This window comes from Schistocerca gregaria, chromosome 6 (assembly GCF_023897955.1).
Source record: "Schistocerca gregaria isolate iqSchGreg1 chromosome 6, iqSchGreg1.2, whole genome shotgun sequence".
Lineage (NCBI taxonomy): Eukaryota > Metazoa > Arthropoda > Insecta > Orthoptera > Acrididae > Schistocerca > Schistocerca gregaria.
Genome location: NC_064925.1, coordinates 273,098,364 through 273,117,841, shown reverse-complemented (window position 1 = coordinate 273,117,841; position 19,478 = coordinate 273,098,364). Strand labels below are relative to the sequence as shown.

General features: G+C 40.9%; 1 protein-coding gene across 2 annotated transcripts in view; it reads right to left on the bottom strand.

Moving 5' to 3' along the window:
• The window catches only part of LOC126279057 (exportin-1), a 150,205-nt gene that overhangs the window by 79,542 nt on the left and 51,185 nt on the right, over positions 1-19,478 (bottom strand). For both annotated transcript variants that reach the window (XM_049979488.1, XM_049979486.1), the window contains exon 5: positions 9,788-10,018. In XM_049979488.1, the coding sequence (XP_049835445.1) occupies positions 9,788-10,018 (231 nt within the window). The remainder of the gene's footprint in view (positions 1-9,787; positions 10,019-19,478) is intronic.

The following is a 19,478-nucleotide window of genomic DNA, read 5'->3' as shown; positions in this document are numbered from 1 at the left end:
TAGGCCTCACAATGCTCAATGGCTCCATTCCAGACTTCAACAACCAAGAAAAATATGATACAGTTACCAGGAATCATAACCAAGAATGAAACTTCCTGGCAGATTAAAACTGTGTGCCCAACCGAGACTCGAACTCAGGACCTTTGCCTTTCGCGGGCAAGTGCTCTACCATCTGAGCTACCGAAGCACGACTCACGCCCAGTACTCACAGCTTTACTTCTGCCAGTACCTCGTCTCCTACCCAGAAGCAAAGCTGTGAGTACCGGGTGTGAATCGTGCTTCGGTAACTCAGATGGTAGAGCACTTGCCCGCGAAAGGCAAAGGTCCCGAGCTCGAGTCTCGGTCGGGCACACAGATTTAATCTGCCAGGAAGTTTCATATCAGCGCACACTCCACTGCAGAGTGAAAATCTCATTCTGGATAACCAACTCTAAGTCGGTAGGCAGCAAACCGCATGCACTCTGCCACTGGAGTATGATCCCCTATGTTACTGCTTGGCTGCGAATGAGTCAGGAATTTGTCCATGCCTGTCCACCTGTGCCACTGCACATGCCCAACTGGTTGTCCCCGAAGAGGCACACAAGGTGGAACAGTCTACACCACAGGGACGGCCACAGTGTCAAGTGATGTCCAATAATTTCAATATTATGAAAATCACTTAACCATCTGAAGGTGAAACAAATCAGACTGAAGTCAGGTATGGGATATTACTATTATTACATGCAACATGAATAATATCGCTTGTAGAAACATTTTGGTAGAATAATATCACTTGTAGAAACATTTTGATAGAATAGTTACCGTATTTACTCGAGTCTAAGCCGCACTCGAATCTAAGCCACACCTGAAAAATGAGACTCGAAATCAAGGGAAAAAAAATTTCACGACTCTAAGCCGCACCTGAAATTTGAGACTCTAAATTCAAGGGGAGAGAAAAGTTTCAGGCCGTATCTCCAAATCGAAACAAAGTTGGTCCACTGTAATATGACACAATTTAGGTCGAATGAATGACGATATAGCTACAGTAGTTTGGTTCGAGTCGTAAGCTTAGCAGTTAAGCTTTACCAGGTAGCCATTGCTATGCGTCAGGCGCTCCGTCCGTATTTATACGGGTACCCTTCCTTTTTCACGTACTTCGTCTGGTTTGAATTGATTGCTTATTTTTCTTTGATCTCATAAACACAGTTTTCTTTGTTATAGGTGTTTACATCACTCTAAGCTGAATATGCATTACTGTACTGTGTCATGCATTGTTTGTCGTACTCTGATACTGCGTGTTTACGGCCTGTTGCCAATCGTGGAATGGCTTGCTTTTGTGCGCACTACCGCCGCTTACAAATAAAAATTAAAAAAGAGAGAGAGAGGAATCGTCTCATTAGCGAAACAATGGCAAGAGACTACTACTTGTTGTTACTTACACTGCTGCTTTCTTTGATAATGATCAACAAGAACCAAATAATAGACTGCGTATGATAGAAGATGTTCTGAACGAGAGTTTAGCGAAAATTTTTCGCCGTTTGAAAATCTTTGCAGGTGCCTCTTTAGTACATTACATTCTGCACAGAAATTAGAGTCATCTTAGACTTAAAAAATCTAGTCAATTGCCTCACTTCATTTCTGACTGTATCAGTCTTTAGCATAAGAATAATACGGATATAAACATGACATGATATTTATATTCTTCCGTGTTTGTTGTTATCTCACTCTAGTTTTGTGGTTTATTACGCAGACAGGATTTAAATGAGATAGCAGCAAACCTGAAACAATACATGGCAAAATGTTTATATTCGTATTATTCTTATGGTGACGAGAATACTGCATGTGATTCACAATTGATAAAAGTTCCTATTAGCAACCATCTCTTCTCACAGATAGGAAAAAATTCAGAACGTAGAGTTGGCCATATTGACAAACATCCTAAACATCCTTGCCAGTTGGTTTTTCGTAGTACATTGAAATGCTGGTACATTCGAAGATGAACAACACGGATGACACAGAGGTTTTGGCGCCAATATCTATCTTTGTGCCTACAAAGTATGCCTGTGTAGCGCTACATATATTCGACGGCAGAACTAAGTTGTGACGGCACCTACCGACATTTTTAAGACCTTCTGCTTGCTTTGCACTCGATTCTAAGCCACAGGCGGTTTTTTGGGTTACAAAAACCGGAAAAAAAGTGCAGCTTAGATTCGAGTAAATACGGTAAGTGCTACATACAGATAGCGATTAAATCAACAGTGCATATGAATTTTTAATTCAAACAAGATTTCTTCTGTAACTCCTTGCAGCAAGGAAAGACACCAAACATGCAAAAACATTATTTTCTCAAATTTGTAGATTTAATGTCAGATTTTTTTATCACAAATGGCAATTAAATGCAATAATGCACACATTTTATAGTGAATGACAAGAATTTAAGCACTTCATTTGCAATTTAAGTACTTCATTTGTCTCTCTAATAATTACTATACTTTATACATGTTTAAAAATGTTTATTATGCCACACTAAGTATTTTAAATAAGTTTCAGTTTATTTACATTTTCGGTTTTGAATAGCCTTATTGATATAATAGGCAACAAGACAGTTGTTCACTTCATTATTGAGGGGGGGGGGGGGGCAGGGGGGGGGGGGGGGAAGGAAAGAAAAAAAGGAAGAGACCACACTTCACACACTTAGATCTTGAGAATTTTACGTTGTTGTTTGTTGTGTGCAGGAACTGGTCAATGATCAGTTCTGCCCTCTCTCACATCTGTTGGAGGACTACATGAAACCTGGTTTTTCCTTTAGTCTTGGGAGTATTGCTGTACTGCTGTGGTACTGCCTTGTCAGCATCTTGTTGTTTATATATGCTCTCAATTTTACATAAATTTTCAGCTGGGAGCTGGCCGGGGTGGCCGAACGGTTCTAGGCGCTACAGTCTGGAACCGCGCGACCGCTACAGTCACAGGTTCGAATTCTGCCTCGGGCATGGATGTGTGTGATGTCCTTAGGTTAGTTAGTTTTAAGTAGTTCTAAGTTCTAGGGGATTGGTGACCTCAGAAGTTAAGTCCCATAGTGCTCAGAGTCATTTGAACCATTTTCAGCTGGGTCACCCACTAAATTCCTTGAGTTTCATAGTTCTCCTCCTTGATTGCTGACAAATCCATAGCTCTCCTGTACAGTAAGCACGAATTAATGACTGCAAATAATACAATAAATACATATACCATTTCCTTGATTACATTTCTGTTTTATCTCACCCTCTTAGGCTGGCCATTATATCAAGACCTCACATATTCATGTCATAAATCCTTATCACTCTGATATTACTTTGTTTTCCTGCTGCAACAAGAAATTTCTGTAACAGGGTAAGTATCAGAAAAGGTGGACAAAACGCTGACAATTTTGCTATCTTCCCAGTCAAGTACTGAAGCTCGCAGCTGTCAATATTAGCAACCTAAGCTTTGCTGTAAATGCTTTGTCGTCCCTTCCGTTCCTCCAAACTTTGAAGGTCACAGATCAAGACTGTTGCAAGACACTGTTCTGAGAGACTGGACACCTTTCAATTCCATGTATACGATCAGCAGTAGTGGTATATAATAATCATCATGATACAGTTTGTGGCATACATTCTGAGGAATAGCTCTAGTAAGTGTCATGACAAGATTCCCAGTTGCTCCTAAGCCTGACTTACTGCTGTCACACCTGGATTCATAATTTTCTTGTCCTGTACATATTTCAAAATTGTAACCATATCCAGACATGCTACATAACAAAATCAGTACTAAACTCTATCAGTAAGGCTTGTTTGGCATACATTGCTTTAAATGATGTAGTTTGGTTACACATGTTGGCTCATCTTCAGAAGCAAACTCTTGTATCAGTGTAGGAACTTTATGTAACTCCTCAGGTGTTGGCTCTCTTCTCTGAATGCAGCCAGTATCAAATAACTTTATGAACTCAAATAAGTGTATGAACTGTCCAATCATTTCAAAATTATTCTAGGACACTGTGTCTTGAAGTATAATGCACAGCACTAGATTCCAGCACTATCTTACATTTCTCTGTTTTAATGAAGGTTACTAGTTAGGTCAAGATTGCTTTTAATTTTGACAAAATAAAAGAAATCACAGACACCGGATTTTATTTTTAAATAAGTATTCTTGAGTCTTTAAAAGAGAAATAAAATTTAACAATTATTTGCATTAATGAGTCTAATCAGGAACATACTGTAGGTTGCTCAGCAACTCATCTGACATTCTCTTTAAGGTTAGACCTCCAAATGAATTTACAGTTCTCGGTGCAATCCTAAGGGCACTGGAGAAGATAAGATGCAATCGACAGAATAACTTTCTCATCCACTATGATTCCCAAAGTGCTCGACGGACCATTCCAGAAAGAGTACCCAGCAACAATAAAGTGGTAAAAGATACAGAAGACTCACTTTACATACTAAAAAGCCAAGGGCAAGAAGTCTCAATCTGCTCGGTGCTGGGCCATGGCGGAATACTGGAAAATGAATGAGCTGACACGTTAGCAAGGGACTTGTGGAAGGAAAGTAATACACTGCCCCATGCTGTCCCCTTAAATGCATTATGTTATGGTCGTGAAGGAGAGTTGTGTGTGTCGGTAGGGGAATTTGCGGCTGTGAATACAAATTCGAGAACAGGACACCGTCTTCTGATGTACAGCCATTTACTCCAGCAGGTGAACCCACCACTGTGCACTGCCTGTGGCGACCAGTGTCAGTTCCACGAAGCGTGCAGAAATTTTTCTTAATTATGATTTGTCCATCATCTTAACTAACAATGAGACAAGCATGAAAAAAGTTTTACAATTTTGTGTGTTGTCACGTCATCTGCGCAAATTATTGGGTTTCAACGTGTTTCAAGAGTGGCTGGTTAATCCTTTTTTTTTTTTTATGAGTGATCAAACCTTAACCCCTTTTTTAGTGAGTGGTTAAACCAGTGACAATTATTTGAACCACTCTCACAATTTTGACTCTGGTCCATTTCTCCTTCAAAATACCACATTTACCCAACAATAAGGCAGTCTTGCATAGCCTATAAGATGACCCCCAATTCTTGAATAGGCTCCCTGAAAAGCTTTTATTTTTAACACATTCTGGACAACCACATCTACAAACTAAATCGAACAATGGAAACAATATTATGAGAAGGAAAGTTGCCACTCACCATGTAGCGGAGATGCTGAGTTGCAGGTAGGCACAATAAAAAGATTTCCACACTTACAGCTTTCGGCCAATGGCCTTTGTCAACAACAAACGCACATATGCACACACATACTCGCGCAAACGCAACTCATACAAATGACTGCAGTCTCAGGCAACTGAAACCACACTGCAAGCAGCAGCACTAGTACATGATGCGACTGGCGACTGGGTGGGAGAAAGGAGGAGGCTGGGGCGGGGAGGAGGAGGAGGAATAGTATGGTGGAGATGGCGGACAATGAAGTGCTGCAGGTTTGGTGGCGGGCAGGGGAGAGGTGGGGAGGGGAAGTAATGGAAAAGGAGAGAAAGAGAGAGAGATAAAGAAAAAATAAATAAAAGGAAGACTGGGTTTGGTGGTGGAATAATAGCTGTGTAGTGCTGGCATGGGAGCAGGAAAGGGGCTGGATGGGTGACAACAGCAACTAACGAAGGCTACGGCCACGAGAGTTACGGGATCGTAGGACGTATTGCAGGGAAAGTTCCCACCTGTGCAATTCAAAAAAGCTGATGTTGGTGAGAAGGATCCATATGGTACAGGCTGTGAAGCAGTCATTGAAATGGAGGATATCATGTTTAGCAGCGTGTTCAGCAACAGGGTGGTCCACTTGTTTCCTGGCCACAGTTTGTTGGTGGCCATTCATGTAGTTCTTGTTGGTTGTCACGCCTACATAGAATGCAGCACAGTGGTTGCAGTTTAACTTTTAGACCACATGACTGGTTTCGCAGGTAGTCCTGCCTTTGACGGGGTAGGTGATGTTAGTGACTGGACTAAAGTAGGTGGTGGTGGTGGTGGTGGGAGGACGTATGGACAGGTCTTGAATCTGAGTCTATTACAGGGGTATGAGCCATGAGTTAAAGGGTTGGGAGCAGGGATTGTGTGTGTAAGGATGGACGAGAACATTGTGTAGGTTTGGTGGATGGTGGAATACCACTGTGAGAGGGGTGGGAAGATAGTGGGCAGGACATCTCGCATTTCAGGGCACAACGAGAGGTAATCTAAACCCTGGCAAGGAATGTAATTCAGTTGCTGCAGTCCTGGGTGGTACTGAGTTAAGAGGGGAATGCTCCTCTGTTACCGGACAGTGGGGCTTTGGGAGGTGGTGGGAGACTGGGAAGATAAAGCACAGGATATTTATTTTCATACAAGGCTGGGAGGATAATTACGGTCAGTGAAGGCTACAAACTGTTTTACTGATACAAAGTATCGTAACATGTGCCTAAAAAGCAAACTCGCTCTATTCCAAACAGCTGTAGTGTTTTCTTAGGTAGATTATATGACTGATACACAAGTAGCCTTTTGTTAAAGTTGCAGGAAGTCACTGAGCTAGTTATTTTATTCTGCGACATGTTCAATTTCTCAAGTAATCAGGAAGCCTTAATTTCATTGCTCTCTCACATACTGAACGACCTGCTGCTTCAATTCATGAAACTTTCCCTGATTTGGTAATCTATAACTTGTCCCTGTAGAACTGGCGACATACAATTTATTCTTCATCTAACACTACCTGTAATCATTACCTCCTGTATCACGAATAACCATTAACGTGAAATTAGTTTTGTATTGCATGCATGAACTAACTGTGAACTGCATACTTTTAGTTTCTCAACTATTACAATTGTGATGAGCATTCATAATCAATCACTACAATTTACTGTTCTTATAGTATTAAGTAAGCTGAATAACAACAATATGTTAGCCTCTCAACTCCTTAATGCTGAATCAGCACAATTCAGACCACTTCAAGCTAACACTGCCTTCATTATTTGTTACCAACATCGAAAATCAATAGTGCTGTTGAGCAGTAACTGCTTTAGCATTGTTGTTGAAGCTTTTATTCCATTCATCACACTGTGTGTGGATGTTTGTGTAAACATACTGTCAGATTTAATTTGTCTCGTACAGAAATGTACACTATTGCAAAGTATTTTTCCATCTGTTATGTAAATTACTAAATTTAGATTCAGGCAAATATGGTAAAGGCAAAGGTGGAAACATTTAAGAAACAAGAGGTACGTAGGATTCATTCCTATGGTTGACAGCATAATGAAATTTGTTGCCAACTCGTCACTACCCTCCCCATGCTTGGCTGTGCTGGTGGTGATGCATCCCATCCCACCCTTCTGAAATCATCAAATTAAATCTATGTGTGACTTTAAATATCAAAGTTTCATCTGATAATGTAAGACAATCTCTATATTACACTCGCACACAATGTAAAACTGATTACCTCTATAATCAATACTTTATATACAAATATAACAACAACAAAAAATCAGTTATTATTACACTCGCACACAATGTAAAACTGATTACCTCTATAATCAATACTTTATATACAAATATAACAACAACAAAAAATCAGATTGGATTGATAAATTTATACACAAATGTAATACAGCAATTTATTTTTTAATTACTAATTTAGGAAATAAACCTTGCCTTATACATGGCTAAATATGGTATACTATTAATCTGAGAAAGAGGTTTTTATGAAAAGCATTCTTAGCATCCATATATAGAATTGTTACCCAACGTTTACTTATTACCAGCCAGTGAGCATATGTACCAGGGAATTACTTTCAGCACTTCCTTCAGCTAATTCTTGCTTTCACTGTTTTGTCACAACTATAAAATACTCTTATTCAAGCATATGGAAAGGTCATGAATGTGCGTGTAGACACACACACTCCCATTCATGGCTTTTATCATGCATTTTAATTTACTGATGAGCAACTGCAGAAAGATGTTGGTTGTAGTAGTTATTCAACAGATGATGAGACTTGCCCACCACCACCACCACCACCACCACCACCACCACCACCAACAGTTCTCTCTGTTGTCACTGCAAACAGCCTTCCAAACATCTACTGTATGTATGCGCATTAGTCACTGTCCCATTGATGTAGCTCTCCATAGTAATCTATCCTGTGAAAGCCTGTTTGAATAACACCTGCAACCAACATTCATTTGAAACAACTTACTTTATTCATTCTTTGTCCATAATACGCACATCCATTTTTCGTGATGCATTTGTGCGTACTTCACGTAAACAAAAACACAATACAGCAGTGCACCAACAGGACTAACAAGCATAGCAGTGGCTGCAGGTGCTAGAAGTGACCAATATGCAATTTTTCCAAATGGGTACAATAATGTAAATCTCAACATAACAATAAACATTATTAACCTCTCTGCCCAACCCCTTCCCAAGAAGTACTAACTAGAGAAAAGTAAGAGAATAAGGGTTCATCAAACTGCTGGAGCCTCTGCTTTTTTTCTCCCACAATAGTTATAGGAATTCATACCCATGTCACCTAGAGGCAAAGAGTGTAAGTAGGCTGCACAGAGTTGTACTGGAAGCATGTCACCACTTGTCAAACTTTGTGGCAGCTGTGAATGGAGATAGTAGTATGTCCAATGATAATACCAGGTACTGTAAATTAATGGTTACAATGCTGCAACCATAACATAATTGGTTGAAAATAAGACAATCTTGTAAATCCTCCATGTCAGGAAATAAATTATGACTGTTACCTATTTCACTCTATAACTGTATTCACCAAATATGGAAACCTCTCAGGAAAACTAAGACTTGAAAAGCAACCACTATTCTTGGAAATAAAATAATTTATGTTCAAAGTAAAAAATTTGTTGTTAGTATTAAATCCCATGCTTCCTGAGAAAGTTACCTAAAGATAATAAAACACAGTTACAGGCAACTAAACAGTACAACAAACCTAGTGGTTAACACAAATAATAGTATGAGCAAGTACATGACTTTAGTAGTCATCAGCAACCCATGAAACAATATGTTCTCAAATTCTACCATGTTTGATAACCAATGTAGAGTATTCAAACATTTTAGAACTAAAATTTCCTTTCATATAATGAGTGCGCTCATGTTTCTAGTAAAAAATATCAGAGTGTTAGACTCACTGAGTATATTTGTCAATTGGTTCTCTAGTATGTATCTGTGAGACTCCAATTGCCTGTTACGACAGATATTAGGGCAATAGATTTCACTTGTTTGGATGTTAACCAAAAGTGAATATTACTTTGAAATCATGTAGAACATTATCACTTAATTCTGAAAAATGCTTTGTCTGAGATTTTATCTGTACCTGAACACTCATTAGCTGGTAGGTTGCCTCCATGTTTCAAACATCAAATTCACTATTTAGAATTGTGAAAGTTTTAACTTATTAAATCAAGTCACATGAAACATGAGCTCTCCAGGTATGAAACCTAATCACCTGGACAGTTTCTGACTTAACATGCACAAAAAGACACAGATCATTGGTACAAAGAGGCCGTCATATAGCCAGCTATTCTCTTCCACATTTTTTGGACCTGTGTAAACACATCTTAGATTTTGGATGTCCTACATTCTGCCAATCGTTAGAGAAATAGTGCTGCACTCACTGTCAGAATCCATTGAACAAAGTTTGAGAAATAATAGAAATGATGTGCTTGTGACCTCTTAATACTACTGCAGCTCAAATTACATCAGACTGTAAATGCTTTTCTTTCATTTCTCTTAGATCACTGTGTACATATCTGAAGTAACTATACTCACCATTACAAACTGACACAAATGAAAAATCTGTGAAAATTCTGAGCACATTGAATCTTTCAAATGTTTTGCTTTACTCTGTGTTATTTGGCCACTTGAAAAATCAAAAACTTCCTCACTGAGAAGCTTAAGAATTGCCATGTTGTTCTGACATAAGCTCTCATTAGTTTTACTTGCTCCAACAATATCAGGAATGAATGATTCCCAGTTTTTGGGCCATTCACGTTTAAGAATCTGAAAGAAATAATAAAAACAGTAGTTAGGTTAATGCCACATGATTTGCCTTCCTCTTACTATCACGTATAAAAAATGTTTACTAACAACAAATTGTTCTTCATATCTCAGATGTTATGGCAATGATAATCCAATAACGACAAATATAGATTTAAAATTCCATATATGCTCTAAAAAATTCTCATGCTTCCATAATAGCAACAAAACATCCAAGAAATTCACAAATTTCAGCGTAGTGCTCCTCTCTGTATCCCTTTCAATATGAGACCAAGGTTTCCAGTTTGACTTCACAACATTTTGAACGTTTGCTTTATGTACTTAACTAACGAAATTATTAGGTACTATTTTTACCCTTTGTGAAGAATGCAGTTCATGTACTTAGTTTACAAATTTGCAGGACCCACAAGACAAATAGTCGAAGGGAATCATTAACACTGATATAAATTGTTAAATATAGATTATGAAAAGTAAAGAACTAACAACAAAATTTAAAAATTAGAGAGACTTTCTGCTTTTATCTATACATGTTTCCCCAGTGTTGCTGCTGCTGTTAATCTGTATCAAACAACACTATCAGGTATTTCGTGCTGGTAGTGTTATGATAATTTAAAAATTTACAGAAGACAACATGCAAATAATGAAACATGCATAGGTAAATGAAAAACTGTTAGACTGTACATTACATAACACAGAGAGTCTACCACGTTTCTCCACTGAGAACAGCGATATATGAGCACCTACCACGAAAAACTAAGATGAAACTCATAAGCAAAATCCTAATCCCTACTATGTCAAACAATAATGAAGATCAAAAGTAAAAGCAAGCAGTGTCTTACAACTAAGCATGATACACGAATTGACGATACAGAATGTTCAATTTTTTATGTGAAACCATCTTACTAAAAAGAAAATTACGTTCAGAATTAATAGTTCATTTCAATTTCTTCTGGATTTCCATTCTGGATTTGCCTTTGTCTGAAAATGTATGACCACATCAAAAATTTAGAAGAAATCTAAAAGCAATTACAAACTTTGGCACATGTTACATACATATATGCGAAACCAGACTAACTTCCAATCATAAACTTGCTATATAATATGTTACAAAAGATTCCTCTCCCCCTCTCAGAATGCAAAATAATGGACAGCAACTGGCAATGAGAGATGTTGACATAACATATCCAATGAAAAATTCCACAAAAGTTGTAATGACATTATTATTACGTAGATACGCAGTGGCGTAACGAAATATACATCTGAAGGACATGATATAGAGTGGAATGTGCATGTAACTTCAGCTCTACTGTCTGGTCACAACCCAACCACCTCCACCACCCAGAAAACAGCTACATATTCTACAATAAACCATACACCATAAACCACTTGTTATCTCCCCACAACTCAAACTTTATTGCATTTTTTTGGAATAAATGCAAATAATTCCCAGGAAATCCATAAACTTTTTCCCACAAGGCACAACATCTGCAATAGTTTGAAACTAGTTCATATACATACATCAAAAAAAGTTCTGCATCATCCCAGTTTCTAGAACTCCTGAAGACAGACGTTGACTGTGGGTATGGTATCACAGACACAAGCCCTTTGACTGTTAAGAGATGCCACTAAAGCCATCCAAATATGTGAACAACCATGCTTGAGCAGCACCTCTTAAGACTGAGGGTGTTCAACAGCCCATCAGTTCCAGACATTCCACCAGGAAGGAGGTACACAGCTCATGTTGTCTGTAGTTCAACCATGCCAGGATGGTCAATACCATGATTCGATCACATCCACATTGTTTCTTTGTGCCAGGAAGGGCTCTCAACAAGGGAAGTGTCCAGGTGTCTCTGAGTGAACCAAAGCGATGTTGTTCAGATATAGAGGAGATACAAAGAGACAGGAACTATGATGACAAGCCTCGACCAGGCCGTCCAAGGGCTACTACTGCAGTGGGTGACCACTACCTACAGATTATAGCTCGGAGAAACCCTGACAGCAACGCCACTATGTTGACTAATCCTTTTCGTGCGGCCACAGGACATCCTGTTACAACTCAAACTGTGTGCAATAGGCTGCATGATGCACAACTTCACTCCCGAGGTCCACCTTTGCAAACACGACACCAGGCAGCGTGATACAGATAGGCCCAACAGCATGCTGAATGGACTGCTCAGGATTGGCATCACGTTCTCTTCACCAATGAGTGTCATATATACCTTCAACCAGACAATTGCCGGAGACATGTTTGGAGGCCACCCAATCAGGCTGAACGCCTTAGACACACTGTCCAGCGAGTGCACGAAGGTGGAGGTTCCCTGCTGTTTTGGGGTGGCATTTGTGGGGTGACATACGCTACATGTGCCATAACAGCTGTGAGATACGTGAATGCCATCCTTCGACCGGAAGTGCACCCATATTGGCAGAATGTTGGTGAGGCATTTGTTTTCATGGACGACAATTTGCGCCCCAATCACGCACATCTTGTCAATGGCTTCCTTCATAACAACATCGCTTGACTACAGTGGCCAGCATGTTCTCCAGACATGAACTCTATCCAACATGCTTGGGGTGGATTGAAAAGGGCTGTTTATGGAAGACTTAACCCACCAATCCCTCTGAGGGATCTATGCCGAATCGCTATCACAAATAGAAGGAAAATAAGTTAATTTTTGGAATGTGAAAGTGGAGTTACACTGCATTTTTTTAAGAGATTGATCATACGTCAAAGACAGATACTTGAAAGAGACTGTAAAAAAATTAAGGAACCACTAGACACCACAACTGATTAGCAAATGTTTAACAACAAACTTTGAGAAAAAGAAAAACTTCTAAAGCTTAGACTTTAAGGTGGCTTAGGAACCTCAAAATCCACAGAGGCTCTCCTGCATGGACTAACAACACAGGAGAAATGCATATGGCAGACAAAGGGTTACCTCAGGAGTAAGAAACGATCCCAAAATTAAATTTTCACTCAGAACCTGCGCACTGTTTGCCAAGTTAAACAGTAAAAACAGAATGAAGCACTGAGATTGTTACCCCATGAGAAATTGATTTAACTCTCCCCCCTCAAGAGGAAAAGTTTCATTGTACAATTAACTTTAAATTGAATATCTGCATAATGTGTAGTACAAATCCAAACTCGTGGATTTCACTGGTTGTGAACTGTTATATTATTACTATAGTATTACACTATAAGTTTAGCTACAGCATTCAGCGTAAAGCTGGACTGCAACAATCTGCAGATTTTTTTGAACAAGCTTTGGCACTGGAGTTACAACTTAATGCTGTCGGAAGCTATTAAAGTAATGCCAATGACTGCTATCTACATGCTAAAGAGTGTGGAAATTAAGTTTTTCTAAACATAATGCAGTTAATGAGCTCTCTCTTGAAATAATTCAATGTTCGAAGAATGTTTAGTTACAAGCATCACAAAGCCATATCTTCCAAAGTTTTAAGATAAAAGCTGATTCTAAATTTAAGAACAATAATAAGCCACAGCTGAGACACTACTAATGAGTAGAGTAATGCTACCCTTAACCTGGAGTTTAATAACACAGCAACTTTTGCTGGGCTTTGTTCTAACAAAATGGTATACCCTTGTTTTCTTTTGATCTTAGAAATGACAACCCCTCTACTCTTTGAGAAGACCTAGCAAGTTAAAGAAGGACCTACAGTTTAAAGTGGGCTCTGAACCACATTGTAACTAGGGATTTTTCACATTTATAAATCACTCTCATAAGCAAAAGAAGCAGTAAGCAACGGAAATAGTCCCAAGACCAAGTGATGATGCAGTCCTGACTTTTAAATTTTTAGTTTGATACCCACCAAGCCATACTAATGAGTTCATAAAGTATACTTTGTGATAGACTGCAAATGCAAACAAGCAAGATGATCAATAAATCAAGCCTTCTTTAATACTGGGGATCATTTACATGAATGAGAACCATGCACATTTTCACTGCATCTTAATTCCTATTACAAGCAGTGCACAGAAACTTAGGTGATGATAATTCCAATCAGCTAGCAGACATGAATCAGAAGAACTGGGAACACTTCAAGTAAAATATGTAATGGTTTTCAGCTGTCTGTCTTTCATAACTATGAACCAAAAACAATTGTATTGCATGAAAATGGCCTTCCTATAAGTGTCAGGTTGAAAGTGTGTCAGCCAGCCCTTTCTGCACGAAGGATTTCTATTGCACCAGATAATGTTGACTCAGCAAATACCATTATCAAACAGTTGGTCACAATAATTACATTACAATTTAATAAGATGCTGAAGACATCTGTAAATGAATACTAAAAAATATATTAAAAATAAAGATTCCAAGACTTACCAAGCGGGAAAGCGCCGGCAGACAGGCACATGAACAAAACACACAAACACACACACAGAATTACAAGCTTTCGCAACTGGCAGTTGCTTCGTCAGGAAGGAAGGAAGGAGAGGGAAAAATGAAAGGGTGTGGGTTTTAAGGGAGAGGGTAAGGAGTCATTCCAATCCCGGGAGCGGAAAGACTTCCCTTAGGGGAAAAAAAGGACAGGTGTACACTCGCACACACACACACACATATCCATCCGCACATACACAGACACAAGCAGACATATTTAAAGGCAAAGAGTTAAGGGCAGAGATGTCAGTCGAGGCGGAAGTAAGAGGCAAAGAAGTTGTTGAAAGACAGGTGAGGTATGAGCGGCAGCAACTTGAAATTAGCGGAGGTTGAGGCCTGGCGGATATCGAGAAGAGAGGATATACTGAAGGGCGAGTTCCCATCTCCGGAGTTCGGATAGGTAGGTGTTGGTGGGAAGTATCCAGATAACTCGGACGGTGTAACACTGTGCCAAGATGTGCTGGCCGTGCATCAAGGCATGTTTAGCCACAGGGTGATCCTCATTACCAACAAACACTGTCTGCCTGTGTCCATTCATGCGAATGGACAGTTTGTTGCTGGTCATTCCCACATAGAAAGCATCACAGTGCAGGCAGGTCAGTTGGTAAATCACGTGGGTGCTTTCACATGTGGCTCTCCCTTTGATTGTGTACACCTTCCGGGTTACAGGACTGGAGTAGGTGGTGGTGGGAGGGTGCATAGGACAGGTTTTACACCGGGGGCGGTTGCAAGGGTAGGAGCCAGAGGGTAGGGGAGGTGGTTTGGGGATTTCATAGGGATGAACCAAGAGGTTACGAAGGTTAGGTGGACGGCGGAAAGACACTCTTGGTGGAGTGGGGAGGATTTCATGAAGGATGGATCTCATTTCGGGGCAGGATTTTAGGAAGTCATATCCCTGCTGGAGAGCCACATTCAAGGTCTGATCCAGTCCTGGGAAGTATTCTGTTACAAGTGGGGCACTTTTGGGGTTCTTCTGTGAGAGGTTCTGGGTTTGAGGGGATGAGGAAGTGGCTCTGGTTATCTGCTTCTGTACCAGGTTGGGAGGGTAGTTGCGGGATGCGAAAGCTGTTTTCAGGTTGTTGGTGTAATGGTCGAGGGATTCAGGACTGGAGCAGATTCGTTTGCCACGAAGGCCTAGGCTGTAGGGAAGGGACCGTTTGATATGGAATGGGTGGCAGCTGTCATAATGGAGGTACTGTTGCTTGTTGGTGGGTTTGATGTGGACGGATGTGTGCAGCTGGCCATTGGACAGATGGAGGTCAACATCTAGGAAAGTGGCATGGGATTTGGAGTAGGACCAGGTGAATCTGATGGAACCAAAGGAGTTGAGGTTGGAGAGGAAATTCTGGAGTTGTTCTTCACTGTGAGTCCAGATCATGAAGATGTCATCAATAAATCTGTACCAAACTTTGGGTTGGCAGGCTTGGGTAACCAAGAAGGCTTCCTCTAAGCGACCCATAAATAGGTTGGCATACGAGGGGGCCATCCTGGTACCCATGGCTGTTCCCTTTAATTGTTGGTATGTCTGGCCTTCAAAAGTGAAGAAGTTGTGGGTCAGGATGAAGCTGGCTAAGGTGACGAGGAAAGAGGTTTTAGGTAGGGTGGCAGGTGATCGGCGTGAAAGGAAGTGCTCCATTGCAGCGAGGCCCTGGACGTGCGGGATATTTGTGTATAGGGAAGTGGCATCAATGGTTACCAGGATGGTTTCTGGGGGTAACAGACTGGGTACGGATTCCAGGCGTTCGAGAAAGTGGTTGGTGTCTTTGATGAAGGATGGGAGACTGCATGTAATGGGTTGAAGGTGTTGATCTACGAAGGCAGAGATGCGTTCTGTGGGGGCTTGGTAACCAGCTACAATGGGGCGGCCAGGATGTTTGGGTTTGTGAATTTTAGGAAGTAGGTAGAAGGTAGGAGTGCGAGGTGACGGTGGGGTGAGGAGTTTGATGGAGTCAGGTGAAAGGTTTTGTAGGGGGCCTAAGGTTCTGAGGATTCCTTGAAGCTCCGCCTGGACATCAGGAATGGGATTACTTTGGCAAACTTTGTATGTAGAGTTGTCTGAAAGCTGACGCAGTCCCTCAGCCACATACTCCCGACGATCAAGTACCACAGTCGTGGAACCCTTGTCAGCCGGAAGAATGATGATGGATCGGTCAGCTTTCAGATCACGGATAGCCTGGGATTCGGCTGTGGTGATGTTGGGAGTAGGATTAAGGTTTTTCAAGAAAGATTGAGAGGCAAGGCTGGAAGTGAGAAATTCCTGGAAGGTTTGGAGAGGGTGATTTTGAGGAAGAGGAGGTGGGTCCCGCTGTGATGGAGGACGGAACTGTTGCAGGCAGGGTTCAATTTGGATAGTGTCTTGGGGAGTTGGATCATTAGGAGTGGGATCAGGATTGTTTTTCTTCGTGGCAAAGTGATATTTCCAGCAGAGACTACGAGTGTAGGACAGTAAATCCTTGACAAGGGCAGTTTGGTTGAATCTGGGAGTGGGGCTGAAGGTGAGGCCTTTGGATAGGACAGAGGTTTCGGATTGGGAGAGGGGTTTGGAGGAAAGGTTAACTACTGAATTGGGGTGTTGTGGTTCCAGATTGTGTTGACTAGAATTTTGAGGTGTTGGGGGGAGTGGAGCTGGAAGTGGGAGATTGAGTAGATGGGAGAGACTGGGTCTGTGTGCAATGAGAGGAGGTTGAGGTTTGTTGGAAAGGTTGTGGAGGGTGAGTGAGTTGCCTTTCCGGAGGTGGGAAACCAGGAGATTGGATAGTTTTTTGAGGTGGAGGGTGGCATGTTGTTCTAATTTGCGGTTGGCCTGTAGGAGGATGCTATGTACAGCCGGTGTGGATGCGGGAGAGGAAAGATTGAGGACTTTGATTTGGGATAGGAGTTGACGGGTGTGTTCATTGGCCGAGTCGATGTATAGGTGAAGGATTAGGCGGGTGAGGGCTATGGATTGTGCTGTTTGGAACTGGTATAAGGACTGATGGAAAGAAGGATTGCAGCCAGAGATGGGAACTTTAAGTGTGAGGCCTTTGGGAGTAATGCCAAATGTCAGACAAGCCTGAGTAAATAAAATATGGGAGCGTAATCTGGCTAGGGTGAAGGCATGTTTGCGGAGGGAATGTAAATAAAATTTAATGGGGTCGTTGTAGGGATGTTGTGAGGTTGACATGGTGTTGGTAGGTGGAAAGGGTAATATGGGTTAAAGTGAAAGTAAAGAGAGATTTATATAGGGAGAGATAAAGGTGTGAAAAAAGTCGAAAAAGTGTTGGTTTGAGATGAGCTATGTTGATCATGTGCTGAACTTAGGTTGGTGAACAACAATGGGTGCAAAGGTTGGGTAGTTATGTTGTCTCCAGATCACGTTACAGGGTGGGGAAATTCAAGAAAATTTCGAGAAATTCAAGAAAATTTCGACAAAAAAATTTTTCGAAAAAAGTTTCGAAAAAATGATTGGCGAAAAAATAAAATTCGAAAAAAATTTTTGAATAAAATCTCGAAGAATATGTGTGTAAATGTATTCAAAGGACTGGTTATGTACTGGCAGGTTATGATAATGAGGCTAACAATTGTTTGATGAAGAAATAATAACGTGTAAACCTGTGGGAAGCTGCTAGAAAATGATCGGTTTTGTGGGAAAAACGGGAATGGAAATAAAACGAAAGTTGTTGAAAAAAAAAAAAACTGAGATGGTTGTGTAATGGGTGAAAGGAACTGAAGCTGTGAAATAGTATTCACGAGTTTACACGAAATGTTTGTACACTTGGAACAATGGATTTTATAGCAGCGGTTATGTTGAAAGCGTTGAAAATTTTAGGTTATGGTTTGGAAGTAAATTACGTATTATTGAGTATAATTAGGCAGGATAAAATGTATGGTAGATTACGGAAAAATGGAAGATGAATACAAAGTGGAACTTCTTGTACAAACGAAAAGAGAAAGTAAGACGATAGAGAAGATTTCGAAATGCAACAGAGACAATAACAAACGTAATTGTTGGGTTCAAATTAATGACGATGTAAATAAAACAGAAAGAAACTTCCACATGGGAAAAATATATTAAAAATAAAGATTCCAAGACTTACCAAGCGGGAAAGCGCCGGCAGACAGGCACATGAACAAAACACACAAACACACACACAGAATTACAAGCTTTCGCAACTGGCAGTTGCTTCGTCAGGAAGGAAGGAAGGAGAGGGAAAAATGAAAGGGTGTGGGTTTTAAGGGAGAGGGTAAGGAGTCATTCCAATCCCGGGAGCGGAAAGACTTCCCTTAGGGGAAAAAAAGGACAGGTGTACACTCGCACACACACACACACATATCCATCCGCACATACACAGACACAAGCAGACATATTTAAAGGCAAAGAGTTAAGGGCAGAGATGTCAGTCGAGGCGGAAGTACAGAGGCAAAGAAGTTGTTGAAAGACAGGTGAGGTATGAGCGGCGGCAACTTGAAATTAGCGGAGGTTGAGGCCTGGCGGATATCGAGAAGAGAGGATATACTGAAGGGCGAGTTCCCATCTCCGGAGTTCGGATAGGTAGGTGTTGGTGGGAAGTATCCAGATAACTCGGACGGTGTAACACTGTGCCAAGATGTGCTGGCCGTGCATCAAGGCATGTGCAGGCAAGGCCTCACCTTCAGCCCCACTCCCAGATTCAACCAAACTGCCCTTGTCAAGGATTTACTGTCCTACACTCGTAGTCTCTGCTGGAAATATCACTTTGCCACGAAGAAAAACAATCCTGATCCCACTCCTAATGATCCAACTCCCCAAGACACTATCCAAATTGAACCCTGCCTGCAACAGTTCCGTCCTCCATCACAGCGGGACCCACCTCCTCTTCCTCAAAATCACCCTCTCCAAACCTTCCAGGAATTTCTCACTTCCAGCCTTGCCTCTCAATCTTTCTTGAAAAACCTTAATCCTACTCCCAACATCACCACAGCCGAATCCCAGGCTATCCGTGATCTGAAAGCTGACCGATCCATCATCATTCTTCCGGCTGACAAGGGTTCCACGACTGTGGTACTTGATCGTCGGGAGTATGTGGCTGAGGGACTGCGTCAGCTTTCAG